The 23359-nt window shown below is 43.0% G+C and overlaps 3 protein-coding genes across 3 annotated transcripts; all 3 read left to right on the plus strand.

Annotated features, from left to right (window-relative positions):
• The first annotated feature begins 282 nt into the window (after positions 1-282).
• LOC104417989 (cleft lip and palate transmembrane protein 1 homolog) lies at positions 283-6733 on the plus strand. Its single transcript, XM_010029187.3, has 12 exons — positions 283-617; positions 700-846; positions 942-1056; positions 1153-1247; positions 1422-1513; positions 2438-2475; positions 3408-3643; positions 3730-3823; positions 3927-4117; positions 4382-4601; positions 5630-5797; positions 6105-6733. The coding sequence occupies exons 1-12, from the start codon at positions 399-401 to the stop codon at positions 6260-6262; spliced, it is 1773 nt and encodes a 590-aa protein (XP_010027489.2). The 5' UTR covers positions 283-398; the 3' UTR covers positions 6263-6733.
• Positions 6734-14453: 7720 nt separating this feature from the next.
• On the plus strand, positions 14454-18738 carry LOC104417990 (PHD finger protein At1g33420). The gene is given in 6 exon segments (XM_010029188.3): positions 14454-14820; positions 14823-15023; positions 15833-15959; positions 16060-16275; positions 16817-17434; positions 17718-18738. Coding segments are annotated over 6 exon segments (2130 nt in total). The 5' UTR covers positions 14454-14690; the 3' UTR covers positions 18556-18738.
• Positions 18739-20990: 2252 nt separating this feature from the next.
• Positions 20991-23085, plus strand: LOC104417991 (peroxidase 47). Its single transcript, XM_010029189.3, has 4 exons — positions 20991-21375; positions 21532-21720; positions 21823-21985; positions 22450-23085. The coding sequence occupies exons 1-4, from the start codon at positions 21124-21126 to the stop codon at positions 22827-22829; spliced, it is 984 nt and encodes a 327-aa protein (XP_010027491.2). The 5' UTR covers positions 20991-21123; the 3' UTR covers positions 22830-23085.
• Positions 23086-23359: the final 274 nt, after the last annotated feature.

The following is a 23359-nucleotide window of genomic DNA, read 5'->3' on the forward strand; positions in this document are numbered from 1 at the left end:
GTGTTTACTCCAAACTTTAATCCCAAAATTTTATTTCGTGACACCAAAAACTCTAATTTTTTTCTATAATGATAAATGTGTTTCGTGAATATAGGTTCACTAAGTTTCTAGTCATATCTATAAATTTAATTTTTTCAAATGTTAAAAAAAAAGAAGTTCGAGATAAATATATTATAATCATAAAAATTAAGTTCCTTAAAATAATATTAAATTTTGAAAGTATCGATCTCCCCACTACATCCCAACATATAAAAAATCGAATCGTGCGCTATTTATTTAGGTCTGGAATCTCCATTCCGTCACCCCCCACTCTCTCCTTTCTCTTCAGATCTCTCTCTCTCTCTCTCTCCGGCTTCGTCGATCGATCGTTCGCTCGCCACCGGCAAGAAGAGCAGGAGATGGCGCCGCCGGCGGCCGCGGGAGGCGGCGGCGGAGGAGGAGAAGCGGGAGGAGGAGGAGGGGAGCAGCCGCAGCGGAGGGAGCAGGGCGGGTTCAGCCTGACGGGGATCATCAGGATCGCCGTCTTCTGGTACTTCGCCTCCAAGTTCTTCTCCCCCAAGAAGCCCTCCGATCCTTCCCTCCTCACCTCCAACCTCTTCCAGAAAGGCGAATCCCTGGTACTCTCTCTGTCTCTCTGTCTCTCTCTCTCTCTTGTTGTGTTGCGGCTCCTCAATGCTTGGGGCGTCTTTTGTTGCGCAGGACATGTGGGTGTACCTCTCCGAGCAGGAGAGATTCAACGACTTCGGTAGCGAGGGCGCGCTCGTCTGGCACGAGACCGGCATTCCGTACGCCGATTGGGGGCCGCGCAGCACTCGCTCTCTTTCCTCGACCTACCGTCCTTCCGAGGTAACGGCGGATGATTTCATTCGCCATCCGCTCAAGACCTAATTTTGGAATGCGATTGAACGTAGTTTAATGTTGGGAGGAAACATTCGTTGCAGGCTCTGAAGCAGAATGGGAGCCTCTACGCGCATGTCTTCTTTGCGCGATCCGGCTACTCTCCTGACCCCAGTGATCCCGAGTACCAGCCGCTTTCCGCTTTCGGGAAGACGCACCGTATGTTGCTATTGCTTTACTTTTTCCTCTTTTTATTGCTTGAGCTACGTGGCTCGTTATCTCAAGGAACTTGCTTTTCTCTCTTTGATCTCTCAGCTGTTGTGACGCACTTACCCAAGTCGAGGGCAGATAAAAAAAAGCGCTTGTTGGGTGGTCAGGAAGAATCTGATGGAGCTGGAAGCGTCTCTGAGGTTTCCCTGCCCTCTCTCTTTTTTTGTTTTTTTTTGGGTTACTTCTTGTATGTGTGCAATTATTGGTTTAGTAGTATACGCTATGTATCCTTCCAGAAATTTAATATTCACTGTGTGGCTATAGCCTACCCTTTTGATAGCTTTTTTGTTTAACAACCTATGTTTTGGGTCCAGGTTACTGAGGAAGATAAGGATGAGGGCCCTGTGGAATGGGTTCCATATTGGAAGCCCAACATCACAATTAATCTCGTTGAGGACTTCACGCGGTAATGATGTCTTTGTCATGTTTTCTCAATTTCGGAATCAAGTAATGGAATATCTTTGTTCTAGCTGGCATGTTAACAAGCTTTATGCCACTAGTTCTCTGGTGATGTTTGATGTGAAGGCTCCATTGAATTTGATTCCACTTTTCTTGATGAAAGTGTGAAAGCTATCCTTTTGAGGTGTTTGTCTGCGTGTCCATGACTCTGTGCGTGTATGGGTGCACTTTTGTGTCATCATTGTCTGTACTTTGTGTTGATATGATAAGGTAACTATGTTTTAGTGTGTCTTGTCCACTCTATTTAGGTATTGAACGGACGTTACACCAAATAGCTAACTGATAGAGATGCTTTTGTTGGCCCTCTTCCACCTTTACAACTTCAGCATTTAGTCAAGTGGAGCTTGTCATTTTTCTTGCATATATTTGTTTCCTGCCTCATGAGTTTGAGGTGTTTCTATATCTGTCAAACTTGTAAAACCATAGACCTGCTCACGTCTATTGTCATCTGCCATGTGAGTGGTAATTTGATTTTCTTCTGGAAGCTACATGAATGCAAGAGTGTTTCTCAGTTTGTTCCCCTTTTCCAAATCCTTACTAACAAATTTGCTTCTTCGTGTGGAGTTTGTTGGGCATTGGAATCCCTAGTTAGTTTCTGATTGTGAAAATGTCCTAGTTCTTTCCTAAGGAAGAAGAACAAACAATATAGTAGAAGTGAATGGTCCGAACCATTTAAAGTTTTGTCTCTGCCAATTTTATTCTAATCTTTCCATTCAATCAAATCTTCTCATCATCAAATACTTTTTCAGTATTAGGAAGAAGTCGTAATGTTATCAATCTCTGTCTTCATCTGCTTCTCGTATTACTTGGGTTGCTTCCCTTAACATCTTATTTAGCCTTTAAAACTAAATTGTTCATGATCTATTGGCAGGTATCCTCGCAATGCTGTACCGCCAAATGTTGCTCCTTGTATCCTTGATAATTACCGTGCTTTTACCTTTCAATTTTTGATAAAAATGCAGTTGGCTGCCATGATTTTCATTGGGTTTTTTTTATCACGTGGGCTATTTGTGTTTGTTCATTGGACAGCTAGAACTGTGCTTGTACTCCATTTTGTGGAGCAATAATGCTTGTGCATGCACCATACCTGTGTGGAATGTTGTAAAGCGCTTCTCTATCAATTTTTAAGAAAATTTGGTTGATATTCTGATGATGGAGATGTTTATTATTATCATGGTGCGGAATGGGCCTTAATGATGAGATAATGTTGACGCCATTGCCTATTAAAACTTAAAGAACCTTTAGACTGTTTTTGTTGTTATTTCACTTTATCTGTCATGAAATCATAAACTTTTTGTTGTAATGGCTTTTTAAAGTGCACTCTCAGTTCTGATGGACTTCTCTAAACACATCTATCCAGATTTTTTTTTTTTGCTCTGTAACTCTTTAGCAGCCAGGCTTGGTAAAATAGCACAGCAAATCAAAATATTAATCAGTAGCATAGCAAAAATGCATTCCTCATCATAAATATGTTTGCTCGCGGTAATTGTGGCCTCTTGGGAGAATCAATAACTGCATCTTTTCGATATTCGATTATATTAATATTTCTCAAGTTACTTTAGCCGGGTGGCTAGATGAATTCTTTGATCCACATGCTTCTCAAGCTGCAAAAAGGAAGAAATTTCTTCAAAGATTTGCACTTTATGATTTACTTTTTTCTGTTTGTGATTTATTCATTTGTCATAAATGGAACATCTATTTTTTGTAGAGATATTTATGCAGGCTTTCATTTTTAATCTCCTAATCATAAAGTATTTTGCTTTTGGGATAAACTAGCTTTCCTACTATCTTGAAGGAATCAATACTGCTAAACATTGATCTTCTTAACTCGATATATCCAGACTTGAATGTTGAACCTAGTACAGAAAGTTATTATCCAACTATCTTCTTCAACGAATTTTGGTTGCTTAAAGATAAGTTCATACCCATTAATGAGACGGTGGATGAAGTGCCACTAAATCTGGACGTGGGTCCAATCAGCATGACTAAGTGGCAGTTATTTTTACAAATTGATCAATCATTTCAAGTCCATCGCAGTTATGGAAGTATGCTTGAAGGGGAGTCTGATGAACTTAAGGTACTCATCTGTTCATGTGTGCTCACTCTTTTTTACTTGCCATGTTTTCTTGGTTTTGTGATTTTGATCTCTTATTTAAATTCCAGAGGGTATTCTTGGAAGGAAATCCTTATCTGTTGGGAATCACAATGGTTGTTTCATTACTTCATTCAGTGTTTGACTTCCTGGCGTTCAAGAATGGTATGTTATTTCCAGTAGCACTCTTCCCTACAAATTCTGTAGGCATTGACTCACTGCTTGGACAGGATGATGGCTAATCAATATTCATTTGATTTCTCTGTAGATATCCAATTTTGGAACAAAAACAAGTCTATGGAGGGTCTTTCTGCAAAGTCTGTCGTTGTGAACTTCATATGCCAGCTCATTGTATTCCTTTATTTGCTTGACAATGACACATCATGGATGATATTGGCAAGTTCTGGAATTGGTTGCTGCATAGAGTTCTGGAAGATTGGGAAGGCAATGCACATTGAGGTATTGTTAAGAAAGCATGCATGAGCTTTTCTTGTAGGCATCTCTGTGTGTAGGGCTGCACAGGAGTAAGCATGTGTCCACTCTTGTGAATTTCTTATGTGTCCATGCTTGTGAATTTCTTAAGTTTACTATTTGAATCTAACACAAGGAGAAATTTGTCCAATAGTAACAAAATGATGTTATGCTCTGTGGTTGTATTAATACTTCTCAATTGTCCAGTTTTTCCAGTGTCTTAACTCTTGAACTCTTCTCTTTCATCTCTAGATTGATAGGAGTGGCAAGATACCCATGTTGAAGTTTCGTGATCGGGAATCATATGCAGGGAACAAAACAAAAGAATATGATGATCTTGCTATGAAGTATCTCTCCTATGTTCTTTTCTTGCTTGTAGCATGCTCTTCTGTTTACTCCCTTATGTATGAGCGCCACAAGAGCTGGTATTCATGGATTCTCTCTTCATTCACAAGCTGTGTTTACATGTTTGGTAAGTCTTCTCACCTACACTCCACTCATATAAGGATATGAAGATAGGAGCAAGTAAAAAAAGTGGTTGGGTGTTTCTGTTGGGCATTTCTATTTGCCATGATACTATGACATTCTTGAGCCGCTTAATTTTATCACAAGTTGAGGTCACAACCACTACTTTAACTACGTACTAATCCACTCAATATACTAAGGGGGGGGGGGGGGAATCTGTTGTACTTTCCAAAATATGAAGAGCAAAAGTTATGGTGACTCTAAAAAGTACTCTTTATATGCTTTTTAAAATTATGAGGTGTTCAACATTAAGTAAAAGTGTGATAGTCTAAGATGGAGCCCGAAGCCACACCAGACACCCACGAAACTTATTTTAATACCTATCAAAATTAAACATGAGTAGCAGAATGTGGATGTAGCATTTCTTGAAGTCTCTCTTTGCTATCACCTAAATATATGCTTCTTACTGCTCTATCACGATTTCCTTGCCCAACCTTTGTCTTGTTATAATTCTTTTGGGAGTTAAACTTTTACTTGGAAAAGAATCATTGTTCGTATGCACTAGTAACTAGTAATTAAATTGATTTGAATGTTGAGCATACTTCCTGCGAATTCTTCCAACTTTAAAGTTCAACCTAGAGTTTGGGTAATGGATTAATATGCTCGTTTCTTGGTCGTTTACTATAGCTGATTAAGTTCATACATAGTTATTAGGCCAAGTTTAGCACATGTTTGTCAGTAATCCTTTTGGAATTTTGAAGTATTGATGCTAAACCTTCTTACCCTGAAATTCTTCAAAGGTATTTATTACTTTTTTTTGCTTTTGTTTTTGGACTTTCAGTTTTACTATTTATGTCCTTGTGAAGGATGTCTGTCTCTCTTGATCTACCTTTGTTATTCATGATAGTGGTCTCTTTTCAAATGACACAGAGTAGAACTGCTGTAAATTCTGGATTAACTGCCATTGTTGCCAACAATAAAGATTGTCGTCATGTTGCTCTAGTTTCTAAATTTCCCATCACTCTGTGGTTGCAGGCTTCATCACAATGTGCCCTCAGTTATTTATAAACTATAAACTGAAGTCAGTAGCACATCTACCCTGGAGACAGATGACATACAAGTTTCTGAACACCATCATTGATGATCTCTTTGCCTTCGTCATAAAAATGCCAACACTTCATCGACTTTCTGTCTTTCGTGATGGTAATCTAATCATTTGTATCCAACTTATCTTCTTGCTTGCTCTTTGCATCTAGACTTTGTGGCTAGTCTCCCAATGACTATCAAACTGAGTAAATTTTATCTGTAGAGGCTTATTGTCATTGACGCACTAGTGCACTTAAGTTTTGGTCCTTTTCCTCGGTCTTGTTGAAATAATCACATTTAAGTTTGTTGTCTGATCTACTATATTGTGCTGAATTATTCTGTACTGCCGTCTGAATCTGCCGTTCTAGTCTTTTTGTCTGGTTATCAGCAATTCTCATATATGTTCCGTGGTGGTATTGTGCAGACATCATTTTCCTGATTTATGTGTACCAAAGATGGAAGTACCCTGTTGACAAGACACGTGTCAATGAATATGGATTCTCGGGTGAAGATGCTCAAGCATCACCCCCCCAGGGTGCAGAGGTGGCTTCCTTGACAGAAGGGGATAAGAAAACAAACTGAGCCGCCATTGATCCATTTGAGACAATGACAAGATCAGGAGTGTCTCTGGCTTGCTTCCCATTTTTCTTATGTTTAAATTTATTAACTTCGACAAATTTTGGCTTGTTTAGCATTTGTAGGATATATATATACACATATTTAAAGAAGGCTTGTAGGCAGGGTAGCATCCTACAGAATAGCAGGGCGTGGCAGCATGCAAGGAGTGCTGAGCTTATTAAGGAGCTTTGCAGTCTCTTCTTGCACACCATGTCCATGACCGTGATATGAATTTGGCTTTTCTATTCTTCAATGACGGGTCTACATTCCTGAAGAAAATGTTTAGATAGGCTGCTTGGTCTTTCTCTTGATTATTGTTTGGTTTTTGTTTTTTAGCAGTTTGCAGTTTGAACTCACGTTCATGTGATCTTATTATTGTAACCATACATTTTTGCTAGTTAGGTGTTTCAGAGAAAAAAAAACTGCCTTAATTTCTCTTGAGTACTTAAAACGACACGATGCAAATATACCACGTTCTTGTCTCATTTCGAGGAGTGGGCGTCGCACTTGGTTGAGGCGGACCTCTTTAGCAGTTGCTAGCTTTTACAGTGTTTCTGCTCTCTGATTCTGGGTCAGCCTTCTTGTGGGGAGGCTCAACTAGACATGTTTTTTTCGTTGAGTCTTGTTCCACACTATGCCTTTTCCCTACCACTCGAGGCCATTGACTCGTAGCAAATGGAATGCAATTGTCTTTGGGTACGAGAGGACTTGATATGTCTGGTATGAAATATTGTGATTAACTTTTTCTGAGCTACAGTTCATCTTCTTCCCTAGAGAGCTTCTGTTCATCGTTCATGGCAGCTCCATCTTGTTATGAGGTTATGGGTCCGTTTGGGAACCACTTCCCAAAATCCTTTGGAGGCCTAAAGATACTTGGGCAAATGCTAGCCCGTTTGGCAAAAAAATTTCAACCCACCTTCTCCAAATGCTAGCCTGCCAGCCTTGCGAAGGTTGAAAGCCCAAGGCAGGGAGATTTGCCTTGGGCTTTCGGCTTTTTCGACATGCCACGCCCTGCACTGTTCACATCTTTTTTTTTTTTTTTTCCCGAAATTATCCTCACGAATTTTTTGATTTTCCGGGTGCTTGCCCTTGTCGAGCACTGTTCATCTTCTCTGGGCGTAGGGCCCGTTTGGTTCGGCTTTGGGGGAATGTCTTTGACAAAATGCAAACATCTTTGGGGTAAATGAGTTTTCGGGAATGCTTGGACGTTTGGCAAATTGGGCATTGGAAATTGAATTTGGTGTAAATACCATTTGGTAAATCCAACATTTTCAAAGGGCTTTTATTATTTTTTTAAAAAAAAAACATTGAAACTCCGATCAATGGTGGGCCAACTACCGGCGACTAGATCTGGCCGTTAATGAGGCTTAGCCAAAGGTCTAGGGAACCTATATCTGGCCGTTGGCCAGGCTGCTTGAGGTCGCGCAACCTTAGGCGGCGCCGCTTGGGCCTTGCCGGCAGCCAGATTTGGGTCCGTGCGACCCAAGCCGGCGTCGCCTGGGTCGTGCGGTTGCGGGTCCCACCACCCCAGGCGGTGGTCACTAGAGATGCGGGACTCCCATGTGGCGGTGGCGGCTGCCGGAGAAGCCGAACTCTCGGCTTGCGGGGAAGACGAAGAACAATAGTCAATGAACAAACAGAGAAGGAGGAGGAAGAAGATGAACAATAGTCGATGAACAGTGAACGGACATTTCCAAAATGCCCAATGCTCAAAGCTGGTCCTCCCCAACATTGGGCTTTCAGCATTGAGAATGCTAACATTTTGCCAAGTAGCTTTCGAAAATAGTTGCCAAACGCCAAATATTTTTCCCAAGGGGCTTTCGGGGCTGAAAGCCCTTTGGGAAAGCCCAACCAAACGGGTCTGTAGAGAGACATCGCGACCTAGGCGATCTTCGTCGGAGATTCGGGTGACCTCTGCGACTTGCAGATCTGGTGGCCAAACGCACGCGGTCGCCGGCGACCGTTGCCTGCCGCACCGCGACCTCCACACGGAGCTCGTCGGGGCCGCGCGACCCATCTAGTCGCAGGTCTGGTCGTGACCAGATCTGGGTCGCGGCTGCGCCGTGCGACCTCTCGCGACCCAGATCCGGGGTGGCGTGGTCCTCCCGCAACCTCGACACCTCGGATCGAGGTCGCCGGAGGTTGAGGCGGCGTCGCGCGACCTCCAGATCCGGGGTCGCCTGAGGTCGAGGCGACGTTGCGCGACCTCGCTGCCCCAGATCCGAGGTCGCTGGAGGTCGCGACGGCGTCGCGCGACCTCACCGCCTCAGATTCGGGGTCGTCAGAGGTCGTCGGAGGTCGCCGGAGGTTGCCGGCGGTCGCTGCCCTTGCCGGTTAATTGTTTAAAATTTTTCTTTTGCCAAATTTTTTTTATCACAAAAATCCTTTGTAAATGTAATTGCCCAAACACTATTTTATTCAAAGTACTTCTCAAAAAGCTTTCAAAGTGCAATTTACCAAACACGGTTGCATTTTGGAAAACACCTTTAACTTTAAAGGTCTTTGCATTTTCCCAAGGGCTTTCCCCAAAAATAGTTCCCAAACACACCCTATCACCGTGATCCCAATCTTGTTCTGAGGTTACTTACGATAACGGTGACCGTGGGGTTGTAAGATCTTTTGGCAATGCCAATCACTCGATCTATGTGTCACAGCTCGAAAGAAAGCCCATCCAAGAGGGTTCTAAGGGACGGATGTGACACATCTGTGTATCAAGCGATCCTTGGCTTGTATCTCTGAGTCCTAGGATTTAGGGTTTTCTTGAGTCTACTAGAATACTCTTGGGTCTCTGAGTCCTAGGGTCTAGGGTTTTTTTGAGTCTACTAGAATACTCCTGGGGCGGGCGATATAATAATTGTATTTGTTTGTAATAAATGCGGGTAGTTGATAGTTGGGTAGATGTGATCTCCATTGTTAGATTGAGAAGAGATCGAGGAGAGATCTACGGATATGGTTTGTTTTGTATTTATATATATGGTCTCCTACTCTCATTTGTAATCGTAATACAATCCAGAGCTAGGGAACACTACTAGATTATTAGCCTGTAACATATGCTATGAGGTGAGGTGGTGAACCTCTAGATATGGAGGCTTGGTCCATGGCCATTGTGTTCATCGAGATCTCGATGGCTAGGCCATGGAGGAGGAGCGGTCGGTCGCTGCGTTTTTTGGTGCCAACACCAAATTGGCTGGTCGCTGCGTTTTCTCGTGCCTCCACCAAATTGGCCCTAGTTGTGGCAAAATGGGTTGACTGGGTTCGTTGGGATCCACTAACTTTGTGCTTGGAGCCCCTCGAAATTAACGACATTCTCATCATATCGGGCAATGCTTGTTCTTGACTTGTGGCGATGAGAAAAATGGCAAAGCAACTACTGATCAAGAAAAAGCAGCAAACTGAAGCTTTGGGTTGCGATAGTGAATATGATCTGGATGTGAATGAGTCGAATTACTTATCCCTCGGTCTATTAGTGAACTATCTCTTCAGGGATTGTGAAAGATGTTCCACTCAAAATATTCTTGTTATTGCTTCGACTCATATTCTCCAAAAAGTGGATCCTGCTCTAATAGCTCCAAATAAATTAAATACATGCATTAAGATACGAAGGCTTCTTATTCCACAACAACGAAAGCACTTTTTCACCCTTTCATATACTAGGGGATTTCACTTGGAAAAGAAGATGTTCCATACTAATGGATTCGGGTCCATAACCATGGGTTCCAGTGATCAAGAAAGCTAGGCACCAAACTTTCACCTCTTTAGTTAATGCCAGCATCTCTAGGGCCAATGTTGTGAGTAAATCGATGGAGTTTGAGCAAGCATCTACATGATGAGCTTGCGTCGCTACATCTAGAGTTGGATCTTGATGAGCTCGTAAGTTTGGCCAATATCTTGAAGGCTTTTAGGAATTATCTAGGAAGAAGATGATGAACAATAAAAAAGAAAGAAAAGAAAAAAGCAGAAAAACGAAACAAATGCAAATGACATGGTTGGGGTAGAGTTGTACTTCTTGAGTACCCAAAAAAGTCGTAAACCTTTCAATTTTCAACCTTTCAATTTGATTAATTTACTCTTAAATCTTTTCATATAAGTACAAATTGAGTCTATCCGATCAATTTAGATGAAAACTGTTGATGTGAATGCCAACTATCCAATGTGGCAAGACTAGCGTTAACGTTGATTTTTTTTTTTTAATATTTTTTTTTCTTTTTCATTCTTTACTTTTTCTTATTTCCCTGCTAGTCACCACCTCCATGATGGTCGAGGGAGGTTGCCGACGAGGGTAAGGGTTAGGCTAGGCTGTCCCTTGTTAGAGGCTGGGAAGGTTCGATGAGGTTGGAGGATGGACCTCCCCCGAGAGTAAGGGTTAGGCCAGGCCGTCTCTCATTAGAGGCTGGGAAGGGCTGGTGAGGTTGGAGGATGGACCTCCCCCGAGGGTAAGGGTTAGGCCAGGCCGTCCCTTGTTAGAGGCTGGGAAGGGCTAGTAGGCTGGGAAGGGCTAGTGAGGTTGGAGGATGGTAAGCGGGAGTTGCTGGGCCCAACCAGTGGCCTGCAAGTAAATTTTATAATAGTAATGATTATTTCTTAGTTTTTATAGATGATTTGATGATAACAAGATGTAATATAGAATTTTTGCAAAAAATCCTAGGAGCTCTTGTGGGTAAATTTTCGTTAAAGGATACACATTACTTCTTGGGAAATTGAGGTGATATGCACAAAGCTTGATCTCTTTATCATACAACACATAATGAACATTCTTGATCGAGCAAGCATGCTTGGAGCCAAGGAGATTGCTACCCAATGGCCACCAATAGCTCCCTCACTCTTGTTGATAGGTCATCTCTTGCATATGCCGCTAAATATAGAAACATTGTTGGTGCTCTTCAATATTTTGCATTCATAAGATCCAATAATGCCTTTGTGTTAAACAAACTTTCTCAGTTAATGTATTAACCAACTGAATTTAATTAGAGTGCTATTAAATGTGTTTTACATTATCTCAATCTGGCCTGTACTTAAAAAGTGGTACCTCCCATTGCTTCATGCATTTCTCTGATTGTTTGGGCATGCAATCCGGATGATTGTAAGATTACAATTGCCTACATTGTTATATGGGACAAAATTTTATGTCGTGATGCTCTTGAAAACAATGATTTATTGCTCATTCATCCACAAAAGCTGAGTATTGCAGTGTTGTGTTGACACATTCTAAGGTTACATGGATTCAATTTCTCTTGCATGACATGGTTAACAAAGGTTTATGGCTGAGTATGTGTCCACTCGTAATCAACTCGTGAATGCACTACAACACGTTGTTCATTTATGGCTTTTTTTTTTTTTTTTTTTGGGTCAGAATGTTCATTTATGGTTGAAAGGTGGCAATCGTGTGAGGGTTTATTGGAGAAGATATATCTCGACAATTAAACAATTTCAGAAAATTGCTTTCAATTAGGTCAAGATCAGTCAAGCAAGTCTTGCATTCTTGGTAAGTGCAGCAAGAATTTCCGAAGTTCAGAAATTCATTTTTATCTTTCCTCGAATAGAGAATTGTGTCTTTCGTTATGTGGAGGCAATAGCTTAGGAAGGTTACGATATTGCATTGATTCTAGCTGATGTCTTTCCATATATCATTAGCTATCCGGTATGATAAATACATTTACTAAATAACAGTAAAGATCACTTTGTCCAATTCTTTAGCAATAAAATCGGAATCCCTTATGTTAGTCTTCATCTATACAAAGAGAAATCCCCACCTCCCCTACTATCGTCATGACAATAATTAGCTTACTGTTTACATATCATGAATTGTGAACAAGATTACCATTTCCCGTGTTGTATTCTAATTATTTCGGTAGATATAACTATAAACATAAAGTCTCTGATTTACTATTATAAATAATTAATTATATTATATGAAAGTAGTTTAGAGATGAATAAATTTGTAGTACTTGTCTTTTGTCAATCATGTTTGAATAAAATTGATAATTAGCACTGCAAGTGTATATGTATAAGGTTCAAATTTGGAGAAACAAAGTTAAGGTATTCTAAGTTACATGAAATAGATATTCCGATGAGACCCATAATTAAGCGAAAATTCCAAATAAAGGATTTAAATTGCTCTCATTTCTCCAAATAAAAGTCTGAAGTGAATATTATTTTAAATAAGAACATTAAGTGACCTCATTTTTTTGAATAAGGATTTGAAGTGAACATTGTTTCAAATAAAGACTTAAAGTAACTATATCATTCTCGAAGAAAGGCCTAACTCACCGATTGATAAATGTGTTTTTATCCTTTATATTTTTGCCTTTTTTCCTTTTCTGTATTAGATAAAATAAATAAATTTAAAAAAATGGAAGGGAAGGTAAGTGCCGAGGGCTTTGTAGGTCCTCGTCGCCCGCCCTCGCCGCCCCACCACCATCGCTGGAAAGGGCCAGTAATAGTGGTGGATGGCTAGCTAAGGGTCGAGTGTGAGTGGCGGCCCTCGACCAAATTTAGGCGAAGCCCGGTGACCTTCGCCCGAGCAAGTGGAGGGCTAGGACCCTTGCCTAGATTTGGGTGAAGACCTCTAAGTTGTCACTTGCAACTGGCAGGGGTCACTGATCACTAGCTAGGGCCTAGCAACCCTCGCCATTGGTCATCCCCCACCACCGTTAGCCCTTCTTGGTAGCGGCAGTAGCAACAAGGGCTGATTTCATTTTTTTAAATTAAATTAATTTTAATCTAATTTAAATAATACTCAAAATATAAAATTATATTGAACAAAAATGCCCTTGGTTGGCTGGTGAATCACATACTTAGTTCAAAATTTCATGGCTACTTCATACGTTTTATTTAAAACCGTCATAACCACCTTAGACCCTTATATGGAATTTTCCTCATAATTAATTATTCTCGATTTTGAATTGTCGCTAAATCTTTAAGTCAAGAAGTGGAATAACTATTCCATGCATAATATAATCGGATATCGATCTGCCGTGGTTGCTTTCACCGTCTTTCTTATAAATAAAAGGAAAATATATGCAAATGTGAATGAGAACAATCAAAATTGTGAAAAATCCTCACAGAGTAGATCAGAATTGGAACTTTATATTAAAAAAGAAAGACATCATTAACCGAGAGGTTGATTGCGACTTGTCATTGCCAAACATCATGGGTTGATCATAAACCCCCACTTCCACTTATCCAAAGATGATAGGAGTTTGATTCACCATAATGGATTTCCAAATGAATACAAGAGGACAAGAAAACCGAGGATATTCTCGTAAATATGAAGTGGGTAGCTATTCCAAAAAAGCTTGTTTTCCAATTATTATAGACAGGGTGTGGATTGAATATTCCGGCGAATCGCATTCCAAGTCAAAGATTCCCGTCATGTTACATGCACGAAGTTGGAAGAAAAAAAAGGAAAGAATAGGATTAGGGCTTCCAAAGTAGATAACTCTTCTCATCCTAAAAACCAGGGAAGAAGGAAACCCTGACATAATTGTTTTAGCTGATACGTATAAGTCAGAACAACAAAACTGAGCAAATATCCACTCAATAATCGATTCTTTTCTTCTTCTTTTTTTTAAATCTGACCCAAAAAAAGAAATTTGATTATTTTTTGGCCTTATTGTTTAGAAGAAAGGTCAAATAGGTAATTACGGTGCATGTCGACGCTCTGTCCGAGGTAGCCGAGTCATCATCGACACGTGCGACGTGGAGGACTCCCCCTCGCCCCCACCCTCCTCAGAACGACGTCGCAGGTTTCCTAGAAACTTCCTGAGATGGGCACTCCCGTAATTTCGCCCCCAAACGCCGGCCCCGCCTTAAATATATAACAGCAAAGCAAAGCAAATTGCAAAAATAAAAATAAAATTTAAAAATTTAAAAAGGGGAAAAAAGAGGAAAAACCACGCATTGTTTTCCGGCCGCTCCAAAAGCAGTCTCCCCCCCTCTCTCTCTCTCTCTCTCTAAACCGACTCAAACAAAGGAGAAGAAGAACAAATTTCTCGCGATTTCCCAAAAACACTTTCCTCTTTATTAAAATAATAAAAAAAGAGCAGCAAAATTAAGAATTTCCTTTCTCCTTTATTTTTTTTTTATTTTTTCAAGAGTTTCGCCATGGAAATCGACGAATAAGCAACCGAAGAAAGAAAGAAAGAAAGAAAGAGAAGAGAAGAAGAAGAAGAAGAAGCAACAGATCGTCATCCTCACTCCCCCAACACCCCAAAACGAATCTCGCTACCTCGAACACCCTCTCTCTCTCTCTCTCTCTCTAGAGCAGATCGCGAACCCTTCCACCTTCTCTCCTCTCCTTCCCAACCTCCCAAAGTTCCCACCTTCCGATCTCCGCCCCCCAGATCCGCCCAGATCTGACCCCCCACCCCCCACCATAGCAGCCGCCGGCACCATGGTCGTCGTCTCCGGGAGGCCCATGAAGCGCTTGAAGCGGCGCGTCACCGCCGACCTCCTCGACCTCCTCACCTTCCCCTCCTCCGGCGTCGCCGCGGGGGGCCCGTTCAGGGCGAAGGTGAGGGAGTTCCCTCCAGGCACGCGATGCCGCCGCCGCCGTCCTCGCTCTTCCCCCACCTGACGACGTGGCAGGTGCTGTTCCGGGTGGGGGACGTGGCCGTGACGGGGGGGCCCGACCCGCTGTCGCCGGCGGCGGTGTGCCTCGACGTCGTGGTGGAGGAGGAGGTCTCCAGATCCAGATCCGTGTACTGCGACCAGTGCCGAGTCGTCGGTGAGTTCACTCGCTGAGTCACGATTCCTCGGCTTTCCGGTATTCTTGTGTTTGGTAAATACTGCTACCGCTATCCGGCGGATGGTTTTCCGGTCCGGTGCCGAGCCGCCCCTCGCGAATGACGTCGAGCGGCTGGCGTTGGTTTCAATATGTCGCGCCGATCTGAACTGAAACATCATATCGCGATACGAGATAGGATAAAAACGGCGAGATATTGATGGCGGTGTGGACTAAGCAACGGTCAGGATCTATTGGGACCCCTCGAAATTAGTGGGATTTGCCACGGAGAAATTTGCTTTTTTTTTTTTTTAAATAATAAATAAATAAATGCGGTAAAATTAGGGAAAAGAAGGGACGGCCGGTCACTCTGGTCGAGCGACACGTGGCGGATGCTGATGAAGCGATGGTGAGCTGGCGGGGGCCCACCATCTTGGACAGCTGTGGTCCATCATCGGACACCATTATGGCGACGACTTTTATTATTTATCTAAAAGACTTGTACCGAGACAGCTCAGCTAATTGCCTTTGCCACGTCACGCTCGGTCCCCCGACAACGTTTCTTGGATTGGATTTGCGGACGGATAAAAATCGTTTCTTTTTCTCTTTGATTTTCCTTGCCGGGTGGGACGCAGTGAAAATGTCGATTTACTGTTACTGGTAGAGTCTCTTCCTGTCGTTTCTTGGTCGGTCTTGGATTCATGGTTCATACGATGATTGCTTTGACTTGAATCATGGGTTATCTGAGGTAGCAGGTGTTGATTTCTATTCTATCCGCACGATCTTGATCCTGAATTCTTGATTTTTGAAAGGGTGGAGCGGGCATCCGGTGTGCGGGAAGCGGTACCATTTCATAATCAAGGCCGACGGGAGCTCCATCGGCGGACACCACAAGCCCTGCATCTGCTGCGGCGATCTCTTGCACTTCTCCGAGTCCAGGTGAACACCCCCTTCCTGCCCATTTGATCGTCGCCGGTCGCCGTGTTCCGTCTTGTTCCGCCGTCGTGACCGCTTTGTTGGGTTTTGCTCGCTTTCGCAGGTGCAAGACTTGCAACCATGTGATGACCGAGGGGGATGTGGAGGATTGGGTGTTCCACCAGCTGGAGAACACTACCCACCTCTTGCACGCCGTGGTCCACTCCAATGGGTTCGGCCATCTGCTTCGGGTCAACGGCCGGGAAGGGGGTTCCAGGTTCCTTTCCGGCTGTCACATCATGGATTTCTGGGATCGCCTCTGTAAAGCGCTTGGAGTGAGGTTAGCGTTCTCTCAATTCATTTTATACCCCCTGAAGATAGACTTGCATCGAGTTAGAAGATTAGGGTAGGATTAGCTTATTGTGCTACCTTATTCTTGTCCTGGCTCATAGTTTCGATGTACTCACTGATCCCCAGTCCTCTCCAGGGGAAGGGTTCAATGTGGATTATAGCTTTCCTTTTCTCTGCTCCTCCCCCTACTCCTCCCATAAAAAGAGTCGAACATTTTACTAAACGAGAAGAGAAGTTGGTAATCGATAATAGGTTAGGGAAAGGCGGAGAAAAAGATGTACGTAGGCAACTATTAATTCTAGACATCTGAAATGAAGCGTGCTATAGTAGAAGCTAGGGTGAGATATCATCTTATTGCAAGAATATTGGCATGAGATTAGTTGTCACTTCCATCTATTGAATCTCTTTGGTGTTTCGTGTATTCGTTTCTTGGTTCCAAATTGTGCTTACTGATTCTATCAGTGGCACCTCATATTTTCTGACGAGCTGTCTGTTAACCTGGGACATTTTTCTTTTCCATGCATGAGCAGAAAGGTTAGTGTTATGGATGTATCAAAAAAGTTTGAGATGCAATATCGACTGCTGCATGCTGTCACCAAGGGACACCCATGGTATGGTGAGTGGGGTTATGAATTCGGCACTGGTAGCTTCGGTATCACACGGGATGTCTATAATAGGTCCGTGGAAAGCCTCTCCAGCCTGCCTCTGTCGACCTTACTCTCTCAAGGATGGAACCCTTCTTCTCGCTTGCTGGAAGTTATCTCATTCTACCAATCCTTGTCCAAGCGCGAGCTTGTAAATATAAGGGATCTCTTTTGCTTTTTATTGAGTTTGATCCATGGAGCTCGGAAATCCTTTTCCAGAGATGGTGATGCCATCTTTAACAAGGTTAGTTCCCGTGATCGTGGGGTCTTGGGTTCTTGGACAAGAAGTGAGGTTGAACGAGTGGAAGAAGCCATAGTGAGGGTGCTACGGGCTGTATCCAGTTCTAACTGGGTGAGCAGGCGAGCGCTTAGGGGTGCTGCTTACAGAGTAGCATCTGCGGAGCTTCTTGATCACTGTCTTCGGGAGCTCGGGGATCAATCCGTCTATTGTGCGATGGTCATTAGCTCTCGGTGGAATCCTGATTCTGGTGATTTTGAATACAGGTCAGTTATCTGTCGCTTTTAGGTTCTTCTTTGTTTGATAGATACTTTCAGATGGACAATGACCATTTGACTCGGTATTGACAACCATTATCTGTTTACTTAAGCCAGACCTTTTTAGATTTCCAAAGTCCCATAGATGCCAAGTTCTTTCTGACTATCTTCTCCTTATAGCTTGCTTCGCTCCTCTACTCTGTCTGTCTGTCTGTCTGTCTGTCTCTGTTAGTGCTTTATTCTTTGTGTATGTCAAGTCTCTGTTTCTCAAAGCGCTTAACTCATATCACAGGCTTGAGCCTGGAGGCACTGCATCCACTGTGAACACATCCGGCAAAAAGTCTTCCTTCATCAGTCATCCATCAAAGGATAATCTCATACGGGATCTGAGATATTTGTATAACTCTATTCTTCATCCTCGTACAATGTTGAATGAAGGAACTCACGCAACGGATTATGTGGAGGCAGCCCAGAGACTCCTTGATTGCAAGCAGTTCATGAAAGACTACAGGGCAGAAGAAGCGGCATCAACTGCGAACCCATTTTCAATCTCTCTTCTGTGTCAGGTGGAAGTGGCAGATCATGCGATGTCAAGTACAATATGTCCTCCAGAAATAATTAATTTGTCGCCAGATGCTACAGTTTCTGACCTTAAGCATGAAGTGTCGAGAGCTTTTCAAGATGTATATCTGATGTATAGGAGACTTCAAGCTGATGACCTACTTGACCATAGAGGTGTTGATGATTCCACCCTGGTCAAGCATCTAACGGGTGTGACTAACTTAGTTCGTGTTCGGGGAAGATGCTTCGTGAAAAATGGGGTTAGCAAGTACAGAATGGAGAGAGGTCTGGAAAACTGGACGGTGGATTGCAAGTGTGGAGCCAAAGATGATGATGGGGAGAGAATGTTAGCATGCGATGTGTGCGGTGTGTGGCAGCATACGAGGTGCTCAGGCATAGACGACTCGGAGTCGGTTCCAGCAAGTTTCATTTGCGGGGGTTGCGGGGGGTGCAGGAGCTCAGGCAAGACGACGATCAAGGCTAGTGAGGGTGACAAGGACGAGGCCAAAGCTTCCGTTGTCGATATCCGTGTTAATCAGATGCTAACCGATGGTGTTTTTATGTTGTAAATGCCCTCTACACTTAAATTATTCTAGTGAAGTTGACCCTTAGGAGGACCGCTTGTACATAACTGAACAGCTGGACAGAAGATGCTTCGACGCTTAATTTTGCGCTACGTTTTCTTCGAACTTGTAAATGTTTGTTTCTCTCTCCCGAATGGAAAAGTGAAAAGGAAAAGATTACCTCGGTTATGGATGCTCTCTCTCTCTCTCTCTCTCTCTCTCTCTCTCTTCTTTACTCCCTCTCGTGTGATCTGACGATAGAATTGCCTTTGTTGGATCAGCGTGGTTCAGGCACTTGATGCACATATGGCTACTCGAATGCGTGCTCTCGCTTTGATACAATCTGGGCCATATCTCAGAGAGGGCAAAGGGCCCGCTTCTCTCAGACATGTACTGAAACATATTCAAAGTTCCATTCTGTATATGGCGCATGCTGTCTTCATGCATGGTGGGCTCTTCTGTGATGTGTTTGGAACAATCAAGAAGAAAGGCACAAAATTGAATGTCCAGGAAAGATCGAAAGATGGATGAGTTTCGAAGGAGCTCATTATGTTTGTTTGCTTGTCCTTTTCTTTGTGGAAATCTTTTGTCTCGGGTTGTGGACCTAATTTTTAGGCTCAAGAGGACCCGCATGCGCACATAACACAGGCCCTATTTGGTGGATAAATTCAAGTGCTCTTTCTCCTTTTGGCTTTATTGATTTAACAATTATTTTCATGATATAACTCGTGCCGGCGTGGAGAGTGGGGAGGGTAATTATTGTCATTGATTTCATTTGTTTTGTGGAAATCTTCCCCCTCTTTTTCTTTCGTCATTTAGCATCTTTTGAAAGATGGGTTGACGAAAAATGTGCTCATCATAGATTTAGGCCGGTCATGGCGGTGATATGTCAAATGGTTGCAATGGAAGCTAATGACGTGGATGAATGTAATCTAAAAGAAGTCAGCAGTTTTTGTGAAGTGCATGGTGCGTAAACCTCTCCCTAGATTGGTGCTAGTGTTTGGGGTCACTGGATGGCACAAGCAAAATCTCAATCATGAACAGCAATGCGTCAACATGAAGGAAAGCAATATTCTAATGTTATGTCAGGGAGAAGAATGCGCGTGAGGAGCACTCACGATGACAAACAATTGTACCCTCCCACGCGCAAATTTTGCCATCTTTTTTCCAAGGCACTATCGACTTCTCCACTCCCACGTAACAACAGGAGTAGGTATACTTATTGGAGAACAGCTGCAATGTAAATGGGCGTCATGCACTTTCACTCTCTCCAGACCCACATGGTCCAACCCAGCGGCCGCCATGCATGAATGGATACATGTGTGGTTATCATTTGCTTACCCAACATTACTCTTCTGTGAAGTTTTATCTACATGTTGTGCTACTCATTGCTGAGAAACATCGATCACTCTTTCTCTAGAAACACTTTGGTCAACTCTCTGTAACCTTCTGTAAGCTTCCGATGAATGGTCACTACCACCTTTTGTAGGGTTTAAAACAGAGATCAGCAAACTTCTAGAAACCCCAATTTTTGCAGAGTTCTTTCACTGCGTCGTAATCGCCACAGCTGTTAAAATTATTATTGCTAAATTATGCATAAGGTTTGATTAGTAAACTACAATTTTGGCAAGTGATGTTAGAATCAATGATTGCCTTGGCAAAACCAAACACGGCATGAAAGCCAAAACACCACTGGCCTATATATGACTCTTGTAAGAATATATAGGGTTAAGCTTGTTGTAAACTTTCATGTCCTACCATCCTTTACATGCTGCACGCGTTCAAGACCATAAGATATGATCTCTTCATTGTCTAACGAATTAGAACAAGCGTTTTTACTCTATTCACACATCATATTACCTTTGGGAAGAGCAGAGAGAAGATATGGCCATATAAGTTGTCATTATGGAGTTGCACTTTTTGGCTGAATCATCAGAATGTTATGACTTTTGTGTTGCGATGTGTTGCATGGTGTTGATTGATCTAAAAATGTTACCACTAAGATAATCCATTGTGCAGCAGAGAGTAATGGTGATTACTATATTGCCGCAATGGATATCTTTGGAAATCTTATCAGTTTAACGCCAAACCTGCTTTATTAAAGTCAACTGTGTATATTGCTGAATGAACACAGCATTTCCAATCTCTTAATGGGTGCATGAAAGCAATGAGCATCGAGGCTATTGCATGATTGGGTGGTGACTCGTTACGTGTCGAGGACAGCCTGTCGAGGTGGATCAATCAAAACAATTAAGAAAGTGGTTAATTTTGTCAAAGGTGGTCATGCACATATCATCACATCGTGGAGGAGGAGATAGACCCCACTATCTTCGACTTTTCCCACGTGTGTGAGCGTGTTTTGGTCGTTTTATGACTTTATATTATTCACTCTTAACTCTAGGCATCGTATATGGAAGGTAAACCTTTGCAATCATGCAAGTTTCTGTTCACATTGTTCATCTATTTAAGCAGAACGCTTGGACTTACTTTTGAAGTAGCTGGACATCTTCTTCAAGATACCCATTACCTTAGCATTCCAATATATTTGTATCTCCGGTGGCAGCGGCGGTAGTGATGGCGAGGGTGAAGAATAGAGCTGCGGCGGACGTGATGTGGGGGGTGATGTTGTTGATGCAGATGATGGGGTTGATCAGGTCGTTCAATTTCGGGATAGGAGGAGTCGACGGGCTGAGAATGGACTACTACTTCATGTCCTGCCCCTTCGCCGAGCAGATTGTCTGGAACTCCGTCACCTCCGCCCTCCAGTCCGACCCTACGCTTGCTGCCGGCCTCCTTCGCATGCATTTCCACGACTGCTTCATTCAGGTATTCCACTCCAACCCTCGAGTTACCGCATGTATGCGTACACACACATAGTTTAACTATACACAAAACGAGCTCATCACGTGGATCAATATATGTAGGCAATGACTTTCTGTGCTGCTTGTTGAGCCTGAACATGGACTTTATGCGCGTGTACAGGGATGCGATGGGTCGGTGTTGCTAGATTCGACCAAGGACAACACCGCAGAGAAAGACTCGCCCGCGAACTTAAGCTTGAGAGGGTACGAAGTGATCGACGATGCGAAGGAGCAGATCGAAGAGCAATGCCCGGGCGTCGTCTCCTGCGCCGATATCTTGGCCATGGCCGCCAGAGATGCTGTGTTCTGGGTAATATTTTCAGCCTACATCCGTCATGAGCGCAAGCCTCAGTCACCCCCCTCCTCTCACTCTCCTCTTTCAACTCCCCTGACGTAACCATATGAATTACAGGCGGGAGGTCCAAGATACGAAATACCGAAAGGGAGGAAGGACGGAGCGAGATCGAGGATAGAGGACACCATCAACCTCCCGTCTCCCACCTTCAACGCCTCCGAACTCATTCGCATGTTCGGCCAGCACGGCTTCTCCGCCCAAGAGATGGTCGCTCTGTCCGGTATTCGATCGCTTCTCTCTTTTTCTCAGCCCGAGTTATCCTATACCTAACATGCATCTATATTCAAGGAATATGTTTACATGGTCTAATGTAACAAGAAACCTTCACATCAATCCAAATCAATCCTCGCATGCAGAAAGCTATTCAATGAAAACATCACGCACTAAGTCGTAAATCATCTCTCGAGCATCCAATGCTATCTTCAGGAGTGACCGACACTCTAGAACATAGATGGCATGACCCACAAAGACCAATTAAATGTATTAGTTAAGGGTCGATGAAAGGTGCAGACAAGCTAATTTGTCTTGTTTTAGGTCACGCAAATCTTTGATCTAGGATCGCCTTCCCTTTACATCAATAATTTATCAAAGGCACTGCTCCCATAAATCATTCAAAAACATGTACAAGCAAATCATGGAGCGGATCGTGTCTTTTGCTAATTTGCAATCAATTGGGTCCGATAGGTGGACACACGTTGGGAGTGGCAAGGTGCTCGTCGTTCAAGCAAAGGCTGAGCAACTCCGACCCGACCCTCGACTCCAGCTTCGCCAAGACGCTGTCCAAGACGTGCAGCGCCGGGGACAACGCAGAGCAGCCCTTCGACGCCACGCGGAACACCTTCGACGGCGCCTACTACTACGGCCTTGTCAACAAGGTGGGCGTGCTGACGTCGGACCAGACCCTGTTCGCCAGCGCCCGGACCAAAGGGATTGTGAACGGGTACGCCATGAACCAGGCCATGTTCTTCTTCGACTTCCAGCAGGCCATGCTCAAGATGAGCCTGCTCGACGTCAAGGAAGGCTCCGCCGGCCAGGTCCGTCTCAATTGTCGCAAGATCAACTGATCCGTCCCTCATTCCTGGGGAGCCTCTGAATTTTGCCCGGAGATATGTACGACGGACATGACTTGCTCATCATATGTAACATCTGCACTAGTTCATGTTGCCACATACATGGCTGTAACTTTTTCTGTAAGATCATGTATTGTTGTGTGTCACAAATGATACGAATATGGGTGCTTGTCAGTTTGTTTTTTGTGTAATTAAGGAAATAAAATGATGTCTAGTGGGAGATTAGACTATGAACACGAATGCTTGTCAATCGCATCCACGTGTCATATTTTAGTGATATCGTACTAACCGACACATTGACATTTTTTTATTAAGATAAGTTAATTTGTCTAAAGTTGAAATTAACCCTTTTGAAATGGATCTTGCGTGTAAAGGTGGATTAGGGTAAGAGAAATCTCTAAAACTAAGCTCTAGACTGATGTAATTAATTGACATATTGGAAGATTTCCAATTCAAATGCTCTTTAAAATCGTCTATTTGACATCAATCACGTGTAGACAAATTATCTTTGCACTAATACATTG

This window comes from Eucalyptus grandis, chromosome 9 (assembly GCF_016545825.1).
Source record: "Eucalyptus grandis isolate ANBG69807.140 chromosome 9, ASM1654582v1, whole genome shotgun sequence".
Classification (NCBI taxonomy): Eukaryota; Viridiplantae; Streptophyta; class Magnoliopsida; order Myrtales; family Myrtaceae; genus Eucalyptus; species Eucalyptus grandis.

What these genes read in the sequence shown, in the direction of transcription:
- LOC104417989 (XM_010029187.3), top strand. Translation starts at nt 399, where the DNA reads ATGGCGCCGCCGGCGGCCGCGGGAGGCGGCGGCGGAGGAGGAGAAGCG. An exon ending in GGGAGTCTGATGAACTTAAG is followed by an intron (nt 3,644 to 3,729) that starts GTACTCATCTGT and finishes TTTAAATTCCAG; the next exon opens with AGGGTATTCTTGGAAGGAAA. An exon ending in ACTTTCTGTCTTTCGTGATG is followed by an intron (nt 5,798 to 6,104) that starts GTAATCTAATCA and finishes GGTATTGTGCAG; the next exon opens with ACATCATTTTCCTGATTTAT.
- LOC104417991 (XM_010029189.3), top strand. Translation starts at nt 21,124, where the DNA reads ATGGCGAGGGTGAAGAATAGAGCTGCGGCGGACGTGATGTGGGGGGTG. An exon ending in TCCACGACTGCTTCATTCAG is followed by an intron (nt 21,376 to 21,531) that starts GTATTCCACTCC and finishes GCGCGTGTACAG; the next exon opens with GGATGCGATGGGTCGGTGTT. An exon ending in AGAGATGGTCGCTCTGTCCG is followed by an intron (nt 21,986 to 22,449) that starts GTATTCGATCGC and finishes TGGGTCCGATAG; the next exon opens with GTGGACACACGTTGGGAGTG.